Source organism: Xiphias gladius, chromosome 3 (assembly GCF_016859285.1).
Source record: "Xiphias gladius isolate SHS-SW01 ecotype Sanya breed wild chromosome 3, ASM1685928v1, whole genome shotgun sequence".
Classification (NCBI taxonomy): domain Eukaryota; kingdom Metazoa; phylum Chordata; class Actinopteri; order Istiophoriformes; family Xiphiidae; genus Xiphias; species Xiphias gladius.
This window is the reverse complement of record NC_053402.1, coordinates 7,501,385-7,511,994: the sequence shown is the minus strand read 5'-3', so window position 1 is coordinate 7,511,994 and position 10,610 is coordinate 7,501,385. Positions and strand designations below refer to the sequence as shown.

General features: G+C 41.6%; 2 protein-coding genes across 2 annotated transcripts; both read right to left on the bottom strand.

The window, feature by feature from the left end:
- Nucleotides 1-985: 985 nt before the first annotated feature.
- LOC120788234 (retinoic acid-induced protein 3) lies at nucleotides 986-3,975 on the bottom strand. The gene is made up of 3 exons (XM_040123840.1): nucleotides 2,786-3,975; nucleotides 1,648-1,703; nucleotides 986-1,458 (listed from the first exon to the last, which is right to left on the bottom strand). Exons 1-3 carry the CDS (start codon nucleotides 3,921-3,923, stop codon nucleotides 1,369-1,371), a joined length of 1,284 nt encoding a protein of 427 aa, XP_039979774.1. The 5' UTR covers nucleotides 3,924-3,975; the 3' UTR covers nucleotides 986-1,368.
- A 3,802-nt stretch (nucleotides 3,976-7,777) lies between these two features.
- On the bottom strand, nucleotides 7,778-10,378 carry LOC120788087 (retinal cone rhodopsin-sensitive cGMP 3',5'-cyclic phosphodiesterase subunit gamma-like). Its single transcript, XM_040123594.1, has 3 exons — nucleotides 10,334-10,378; nucleotides 8,736-8,893; nucleotides 7,778-8,625 (listed from the first exon to the last, which is right to left on the bottom strand). Exons 2-3 carry the CDS (start codon nucleotides 8,876-8,878, stop codon nucleotides 8,508-8,510), a joined length of 261 nt encoding a protein of 86 aa, XP_039979528.1. The 5' UTR covers nucleotides 8,879-8,893; nucleotides 10,334-10,378; the 3' UTR covers nucleotides 7,778-8,507.
- Nucleotides 10,379-10,610: the final 232 nt, after the last annotated feature.

Here is a 10,610-nt window from a genome sequence, read left to right as displayed (position 1 = left end):
CTAATGCACAAGAGGCCAATTGGCAATTTAATGGCATGCTCCCTGTGAGTAATTGAAGTCGGACTAATTGGAAGAATAGATTGAAGGCCGTCTGATAGGAGGGGGATGTGTGAAGATTGTATCTATTGGACTGAGGAATTGACCTTTGTCGATTGCAGAGTCCATACATGCCACTGTAGGAGGACAAATAAATAAGTGCAGAACAGACCATCACAAACTGAATCAACCCTGTTGGCGGACTTTAATAATATTGCTTTTCTAGGCTATTGTGTAAAGAATAAGGGCCAAAGAGCCTTTGGTAGTACAATTAATGCTTAAACACAAATCTTTTTCTTTAATTAGCACTTAGCACCTCTGACTAATTATCTCTCATCCAGCCTGAGCAGGTCAGTCTGACTTGGTATGCCCAGACTTTGCCCCCTGGTGGCTTAACTTTGGTACTACCACTCTGCTCCCTGTATGGTTGAGGCTCCGATTTGCAGCAGGTGCCTTTGGATCATGGCACTGATTCTGGGAGAGTCTGATTGAGAGAGTGGTCTTTGGTATGCCATTTGTGCAGATTGTGAGTGGGAGAAGCAAAGGTTGTGTGAGAGTATTACAAACAAGTCTGGGCTTTCATAGATTAACCTTTTATTGACATTTGTCACAAGAATATATAAAAATTAAAATATATGTTACTGAGAAGAGGCATACCTTGTATTGCTCGTATCTTTTTATGTACACGGAACACATCTATTGTTTTTGGTGCAGCACAGCCTCTAGCTACTGTAATGTAACTTTGAATATGAAGATGTTAATCGGTGATGGCACAAGCCTCCCACAGGCTGACAGGTCTCCTTTCCTATCCTCCTACTGTCTTGTCTCATCTCATCTAATCTCCCTTCCTCTCCTCTCTGTTTTTTCTCTCCTCTCTTCTCATTCCTTCTCCTTTCATCCCTTCTCTCTACCGTTCACAGATGCCTCTGCTCTGCTCAGCAGTTTGGCACCTTCAGAGTGATGGTTTCACACCTCCTCTATCACCTCAGGGCTATTATATACCATCTCAGGCTAGCAAACACCATCATAAAGATTTATTTCCGCTAAGTATTTGTGATGTGAATTTCCCACTAATAAAAAGCTAGACTATCTGAACTCATCCAGCCTCGATGACGAATCATACTGCTGAGTCTTTTTTTCTTACTTCTCTTCGGAGCAGAGGATTTCACATCCTACTGACATTACTTATAACACTACGCAGAAATATTTACATTTGCTCAAAAATATTAAACATAGAAAATCATATTTTGAAGTACAGATTAGTGCAGGAGTTGGGTCGTTCTCAGCTTTGGCTATGGTATTAGTTTCATCAGACAGAAAATGAATAGGATTTTAGTCATGTCCATAATATTCATCATAAGGTTCCCGGTAGTTGGTGGTCTGAGGGCGAGGAATGGTGTAATCTTTGTCAGGGTCGATTTCCTGAAACACACACAGAAACATCTAATCACGCATTCATCATGTCACTGCAATTAATACCAATGATAAACTGCGCTTTCATCAACCTTACCATATAACTTAGCTATAATTGCCTCCAGTAGTAAAAGGTCACGGTGCTTAATTGCGCAGTATGTGGAGTCAGATTGTTAATCCTAATGGTTTATTACTCACTGTCATGGAGAATCCAGACTCATACGGTGACCGCAGTGTTGGCTCAGTTCTCCTGCCTAAGGGAGACATGTGATACAGTTAGCTAATTATTGGTTCATTATATTCTGTTCATCATATAGGCCCACAGTGAGAGCTGAGCTGACTGATAGCCAAATTCATTTTTTGAAGTTGGACACAGGCTCCATATTCATTTTGGCTTACTGTTATATTTTAATAGACAGAATGTCATTCAGTGAATCTGGAATTGCTGTAAATGCTGAATTTATAAGCAGTAAAACACAGCCTTGTTCAATATGATATACTCAGAGGTTTTGCTATTATGCCTTACTTGGTCTGGCATGACCACTAGCTTATGGCAGCTAACATTAGCTAAAATTAGCAAACTAGATAGATATTGCTGTGCATGTGACGTTAGAGTCCTGCTAAGTGCCTGGCTCTTCTCAAATTGTGCTATTGCTATACTCTACTTCTGTGCTACTGTTTTGTCATTTACCATCATTCCTTTATTGTCACTTGTGGCCACTGTAGCTGTTATTCAGAAAAAGTTTTGTAGTCTGACTTTAATATCATTGACTTGGTAGAAAAAATGCTACAAGACAAGTTATACTCCTATTACATTACATTTGTCATCATTGCGGTAGTATTTACAGCTAACATTATTGACATTAAAAAGCTCCTTTTGATGAGATGTTGTTACTTTTAGAGCTGAAACAATGACTTGATGAATTGACTGGTTGATCAACAGAAAATTCATCTGTAACTATTTCCAGAATCAATTAATCATTTAAACCATTAAAAAAAATTTTTTTAATGTAAATATTACTGGTTTTAGTCCTTCATCCTTTATGATAGTAAACTGAATATCTTTGGTTGCGTACTGTTGTTTGGCCAAAACAATCAATGTAAAGAAGTCACCTTGGATTCTCAGATGTGTGACAGGGATTTTGTTTTCTGACATTTTGTAGACCAAAACAGTTTATTCCTCAAAAAATTAATTGGCAGATTAATTTATATTCAAATAATTGTTAGTTGCAGCCACAATTATTTTTTGTCCCTTGTCTAGTTTAGTCCTAAGAATAATTCACAATCTTTCAATTAAGCTTCACTCAATATATGGCTAATGAGGACAGCTTCTCACCTCTTCTGTTCTCACCATCAGTCTCAAAGCTTCTGTTTTCTTTTCCCTCCTTCTGGCTGCCCAGTCCTGGGATATCAGCACTGGGGCTGGTCCAGCCGGCGAAGCTCAAAGGGCTATCCTTGGACTTGGCTTCTCCCCTGCAGAGGAAGGCAACCTGGGACAACCCGTGCCCCATCAGTAACACCCAGCCATTGGCCACCAATGCAATGCTAAGCAGTGGGTCGTCCCATTGTGGCCGGCGGCCCACCTCAGGGTTTCCCCTGGTGAGCATAGTGATCCACACCACCCAGATGCAGGTGGACAGCAGCAGTGTGAGGCAGAGGACAATGGCCTGTACCCTCCCCTGCTGGTTGGTGGGCCCTGTGTAGCTGTAGCTGTATGTGGAGCAGGAGCGGCACAGGAAGTGCAGGGAGAGGATCAAGCTGATAGCCAGGAGGCACAGGACATAGATCTGCAGCATGACAAATTCCTCCTGGCTGTACTCGCAAGGCGTCTTGTCCCGAACCAACACAAGGATCAGCCACTCTGTGGAGATGATAACCTGCACAGTGAAGAGACCCAGGGCAAGGGCAGGCTCTCCCCAGCCCCGGGCAGCAGCGAAGCCCAGCAGGGCAAGGCAGCGAGCCAGCAGGCAGGAGAAGGCCAGGGAGAACAGCACGCTGAAGAGGAAGATTCTGGTGGTGCAGGTCTGAGGGGTGAGATGGATGATGAAGGAGAAAGTGGTGGCGAAGATCCCTGCTGTGGCCAACAAGAACATGGACATGCAGGCCACTGTGCCTCCAATACTACTGCGTTGGTGCTGGGATGAGATACAGATCCAAAGGGACCAGAGCAGCAGGCCAAAGAGGAGAATCATGCTGAACAGGAAGCCTGAAGAGGCCAAGGTCTCCAATACAATCCCCCATGCTGCCCGGCGGTCACACAGGTACCTATAGATGGGGTGCAGTCCTGTGCCGCAGCCTGGCACACCCTTCAGTGAAGTAACATTTGAGAATAGAGAGGAAGTGGTTGGGGTGTTCATTGTGGGTATGGTTGAGCTGGCGTTGGTTGTCTGGCATAGACAGGTGAGAGGGACATAGATGAGTAGGAGGAGGGGGAAATGGGATTTGTGCTTCTCAGATAGAAAGGACATATTCATTTTAGTAAACCAACTGGGAATTCTGTACTTCCTTTGAACCGTCCTTTGATATGGCAGGTCTTTTCTCCTGAAACAACAACATATGTCAGCAAAAAGTATTTAAGTACAAGTTTCACGAAACACACTAACATTGTGTTGACTGAGAATGGATGAAATGGTAGACAGGATAACACAGAGGTCAGAGTGAAGAAAAGAAAAAAAGTGAGAGAAGTTTGACAGTGAGAGTGAAGAGAACAGGAGGAGGGAGTGTATAAACATGCCAGAACAATGCAGAGAGGGGCGTGAGCCAAGGCTAAGAATGGGGTAAAAAACAACTGCAACACAGAGTTGAGGCTGGGACACAATAGCAGACATGAAAGGTAAATACTCTGTTGTAGACAGAGATAGCTATACACATGGGGATTGCGGTTTATACACTGTACTGATTGGACGTGAGAGACATAGTCAAAGATATTCACTCCTGATAGCTGATTGTCACTTCCTCCAGCCTGTAACAGAACCTTTGTTTCGGCCTCAGAGATTCAAAGATGACCTTTCCTAGGTTTATCACACGTTAAATATGACCCAGGCCCTCAGATTTGCCCAACGCTGGCTTTCATTTGTATAGTCAGTCAGGATATCATAGAGTGGGAGACTCAGAGTGGGAGATTTCACAAAGACTTGTGAAACAATGGCTGCACTCAATTTTAGGAGATTATTTTCAACTTAATATAACGACATGGACATTTGGATCAGCCAATTTGAATATTAGGCTCTGGACACAAATGTTGGCTAATTATAATAGCTGTTATTAAACAACGGCTGATAACAAAAAAGGGTGCTTAAATTCCAGAAATGTTTGAGTATTATAAGGAAAATATCTATACATATTTGTTGACTATGACTTAAACTATTAAAGCTATAACTCATATCAAGAAGTGGCCATCTCCCAAGCCTGAATAAACCTCTATAAAAAAAGAGGCACTTACCTTTTATCCTTTGGGATGTGAGTCTAAACAAAACCCCAATTTGTCCTCTTAAGCCCACTCCAAACGTCGTGATTTGAAGCGTGGCTAAAAGTGTTCCAACAATTTCTCTGTTTGTGCAGCGGCAGCCGCTTACTCTGTAGCCATGCACCTTCTATCCTGATGATGTGCCCATATCTGTGCCAGCCCGAGGTAACAGGAAAATCACAAAATGAGGAAGAGAGGGAACCAATGGAGCCGCTGAGGTCTGAAGCCACTGGTAGAGAAGATTGTTTTGGCCTTGCATCAACAGGTTGGGCAAGAGCAGAGAAACCTGCACCCCTACTCATACCTTCCTTTCAGACCCCTCCTGTTCCTCTTTCTCTCTGTGTCCCTCCCTAAAACTATAGGTGGGGCTCACACACCTGGAGGTGATGATCCACACAAGCTGACACAGGGAGGGAGAGTTCACTCCTCCGTATTTATGAATTCCATTTCCCATTAGAATTTGCATCCCATTTCCAGATAGTGTGTGCACTTTATCTGGATTGTTTGGAGCAAGTATGAGATGTTTTCTTATGTGAAACAACTGCTTAAAATGGGTGAGAAGGGAGTTAAAGTGAGTCCAAATGACCCATCCCAGTCTCACCAGGATACAGAACAGTACCAACCGTCACCTTAGTTACTGGTAAATCACACCAACAAAGAATTAAAATTGCTGAGTTAGCCGCAGGGGGAGTTGTGTCAAGAATAGAGAGTGTTTTCTAACTGTTGTATTTTACAAGCCCATACGTAACACCTCAACTCATGCCTGTACAAGTACAGAGTATATAGGGTGTGTTCAGTTGAATCTCATGTGTCTCTTAAACTCTAAGTTCACTCTAGTGGCGTGAAATCCAGAGGGACAGAGCTTTATATTTTCAATTATCAAGCTTGTATGTTGCAGTGTGTATTTTTTAAAACAACATAAACTTCTATTTACTGGATATTTCAAAAGCACTAAAACCTAAAGTCTCCCAGATGTGTCATATAATACCAGAGGAATTCAAGCATGACAGGAAACATTAGTGTTGAGACTCTCAGTGCTGATAGCAGATCATTATTTTGAGGAGAAACCATAGCAACCCAGGCGTCTGGGAAAAGATGTTGATAGACAACAGCAGTGCTGAAGAACGTTGGCAGATGCCATGTGCTAGTGTTTTTTGGGTGAATGTTGTGGGTTAAGACCTTCATTTTCAGGCAAACAACTCACCTACTATATCTCAACAACTGTTTGATGGATTGTCATGGAATTTTGTACAAACATTCACGGTCGTCAGAGGTTGAACCCAACTGATGTTGGTGATCCCCCGATTTCAGCTTTTGACTCTGTTGACCACAGCATGCTAATCAGCAGACTTAGGCAGTGGGAACGTATCTCTTGGTCAGCCCTGGAACAGTTCTTCTCCTGTCGCTCTGCTGGGAGTTTTTCAGTTGTTGCTGGTAACTATGCATTTTCATCTGAAACTCATCTCATAAGTCACTTTGAACGTATCTGCTATCACTGCTATGCAGATGATGTTCAAATATACATCTCGTTTAAGCCTCAAAATGTAGCAAAATTTTCCCTTTTATATAAGATTTCCATAAATGCTATTAAAAAAAGAGGGCAGAGAAGTTTCTACAGCTAAATGCTAAAAAAACAGAAGTTCTTATATCTACCCCAGCCAGCCTACTCCCTAACGGGTTTCAGGTTAATTTTCCTCAACATTTATTATGGACCTGTCCTTATAGACCAGGCACTGACTTTTGACCAATGTGTTAGGTGTTTGATTTGTTCCTGTTTTTTCTAGGTGAGAAACATTGTGAAGCTAGGACCCAGTGTGTCTCAAGCTGACATGGAAATGATCATTGATGGTTTTATTTTGTCCTGTCTTGCCTATTGTAACTCCCTCCTCCCACCTGTCTTACTAAAACATCCCTTGATCGCTAACAATTGGTGCAAAATGCTGCTGCCAAGCTTTTGACTCGGTTATCCAAATGATCTCATGTGACACAGATCTTGATTGTTCTTCACTGGTTCCTCATCAAATTCGGAGTTCAATTAAAGGTCCTTGTTATCATTTACACAAATCTGCCTGATCAGGCACCTGCCTACATTAGAGATCTGCTGCAGCCCTATGTCACCAGTCAAAGTCTAAGGGTCCTATGATCAGGGTTTGTTGGTTGTCCCTTACTCCAGGCTTAAAACTAAAAGAAACTGTTCTTTTGAGGTTGCAGCTCCTAAATCACTTTTAATATACTGTATATATGGTATATATTCATTAGTAGAAAATGATTATATTTGCCTACTATATAATGTCTAGAATATTTATTTTCAACAGAGGAACATAATATCTTACAGTTTAGAATTTGCTGTATGAATGTAATTAGGTATTCAATCTAATGTACAGCTTGACTCGTGAGCTACATCTCATACACAGTACCAGCAGATTAGCAGATCATTTGGTTTTCTTGTGAGATGAGAAAGAACACAGTTTTTTGTTATATGACATTTACAAAAGCAAACGCCATGGTTTGTTTCCCGTTTCCAGCAAAGAGGCCTGTGGGAGTTTGTTTATTTCAGAAAGCCTTAAAATTAGCAATAGTTATTAGATGTACTCAGAAAGCACTACAGGTAAGACATGGAAGTAAATGTAATTAGTTTGTGTTCAAAAAGTACTGGAAAATTGCTGTTTCTCATCCAAGATCCTAATTATGATATCATTATATCATCATTAGATTCTCTTTATTTGGCATGACTTTATTTGTAGCCACTATGGGGTTTTTTTTCAAATTGGTGTTCCAGAAAAAAAAGAAAGAGACAACATGATTACTAAAAATAAACACATTTTACTGCAGCTATCAGGACATCTGTCTTACTGTGCTTGCAACAAAATACATACGGTCCACGCCTTTATTTTCTATAAGGAGGGATGTGGGTTCAAATAGCAGCAAGGACAGAAAAAGCTGGAGATTGGGATAAAAAGGAGTTCCTCCTCCATGATGACATGAAAGTGCATTGTAGTTTTCACCATTACAGCATAATGCACCCTCTCCTTGCATCCCTTGGTGTTTACAGTAACCCTGTGCACAAGGAGTAGAAAATACAATGCAAAATAAAAGAGGAAGGAAGTACAAAAGGTAAGATGGACGACAAGGTAAAAAGGTTCAACACTGAAAACAAAATATTTACATTTTAATAGACAGCTAGAAGCAAATACCACCTAGTATTAACTAGTGTTTTGCTTGTGTACATTGCCATGGGTTAGGACTGGCAAAGGGGGAGAGGGGAGAAGAAAGGAGGAGAAGTCAGGAGAAAACTGTTGTAGATGGATGACGGGGAAGGGAATAAGGTATGAGGAGTTTTTTTTCTTGTCTTATCATTTCAAGTATATATACTGTAAACAGTATCATATAACAATAATATAAAAATAAGAACATTATTATGCGTTGCATCCACTTAGTAGACTAAAGCATGAGGTAAATAGACGAGAGGACACAAGGGGGTTTGCTGACAGCCTTATCATGACGTGCCAAGCTGAGATGGTTGAAAGGCAGGGTGAATAGGATTGGACAGAGGAGAGCTACAGACAGGCAAGGAAGGCAGGAGGCAGCAGGTTTAAATTATCCCATATTTGGCCAAGTCGCTCAGCTCCATGTCGCCGAAGGCTTCCCATGGGCACACCACTGTGATGTCTGTGCCAAGACCCTCCATGCCAGGGATATCGTCACCAAAGCTGGAAAAGAGAAAACAGAGATATCAGTTGCCAAGGTCCAAGTGTACAAAAAGATTTAACTGTGTGCAATAATTAATATATATATGGATGTAATATAAAATGACTTTTACCCCTTCTGGCCTGGCTTGGGGGCCTTGCTTTTGAATGTGCGAGTCTGCCTCTGCTTGAACTTGGGTGGTCCCTTCTTGGGTGTAGTGGGGCCAGTTGTTCCACCAGGGGCCAGGGCACTTCCTGCAGGGGGGTTCGCGTTCATTTCTGCTGAGGGTCTCTAAAATACAGAGGGCATTTTTTGAGCATGCGTCATCACACATGCATTTCCTCAGAGATCACAGTTGCCTCCTGCGGCTTCCTCTGCCTTCTTCTCTTTTGTCCTCTGACCCTCTTTCTGCTGTCCTCTGTTAATCCTGTTTCCTTCCAGCTCTCAGTGCTAATCAGTGGAGATTATGCAGATTTGCTTAAACAGCCAGATTAGCTCTAATCCCACTCCGATCCGCAGTGGACTAATTGCCCTTTTTGAAAAACAGGGATGCCATGTGCAATGAAAAAGCAACCTCTATCCTTAACCTCAAACTTTAACAAAAGGTCTTCAGCTAAGACTTCCATTCAACTGTTATATCTGAGAAATCAAACTCTATGAAACTGAAACTACTGCAGTGACAACATCAGCGAAATCCTGTATTATACTTTAATATTTTTGTATTTCTTTTCTTTCTGTCAAGTTTGACAGAGGACTCTTGTCTGGACCTGCCAGTCTCTATCCCTGTCTGTCTCTGTTGTCCTCATCTTAAACCTGATCTTAATAAGTGTCCTGTCTAAGCACTACTTCTCACCCCCCTTCCTCTGACTACTTACACTGGTAATCCTGTTAAGGTAGTTTGACAGAGGTGGAAAACACCCTGGTTTGACATGTTATGTAACTCAAAACCTACACGCCACCTGCATCAGCACCAGCAGATCTACAATGCCTGTGGATGGGGTTACAGAGGCTCTCCCGAGTTGACTATCTTTCTGCTCTCATGTTTAGAGATCTGTGAAGCTGCACGGGAGCTGTGCTGTGGAGAACACGCCCAACATGTTATTAGCCATCTGTTGCTGCGATTGTTGCCCCTAAAGTCAATCCTCTTTACAGTGGGCATTAGAAAATACACACACCTGTTCTCCTCTCGAAGTCTGATCATGACTTTTAGTAACACTGTGTTTTTGGTTTTTTTTAAACTACCGGTATTGCATATCTGAACCTACCACATCTGTCGTTCAATTTATTAAATTTTAACATCAAAGCACTTTGCAAGTGAAGAATAAATAGAAAGTTTCATAGATTTCAGTTAGTTTTTTTTCTTCATTTGAACTTCACTACTTTATTTTCATAAGTCAAGGCTGTGTCCAAACTTCTTGCTCTTGTCATTCAGTCATTCATGCTGTTTCTTGTATCAGTTTACAATTTTAGTTAGCAGGGCACAAATGCTGAATTAAAGCCATCCTCATCAACAGAGTCAAAGTCATCCTCATCTGAATTCTTGCATTTTCTGCTATCAGTTATCCACTAGTTGAGTGCTGCTATGACTCATTTTATGTATAAGCAAGTTACAAGTAATTTCTATTTCAAATCTAGCACCATGGGAAACATTATAAAAAATCTTTTAGCAGTTTCATTAGTTTCATTAGTAAGTCAAGTCAATAAGGTTGTAGCAGTAGAGTTTTCTCTCACCTGCTGTCACAGATATCCCAAGAGGCAACCAGAGCTGCTTCTTTCTTCTTCTTGAGTTTGTAAGGATGTTCTGTCTGTGCTGTGCTTTTATATCTTCATCTGTAATCCCCACGAACTCCTCTTCCAGTCACGTGGTCACCGGAAAAGGTCAGTCAACCCCCCTCCGACTCTCAGTGTCCTTGTTCCCATAACTCCACCCAACACTCCCTACCTGTCATGGATAGACAGTGTCAAAGATCAATCTGGAAGGATTTTATCGGGCTTATCCTTCTAAACC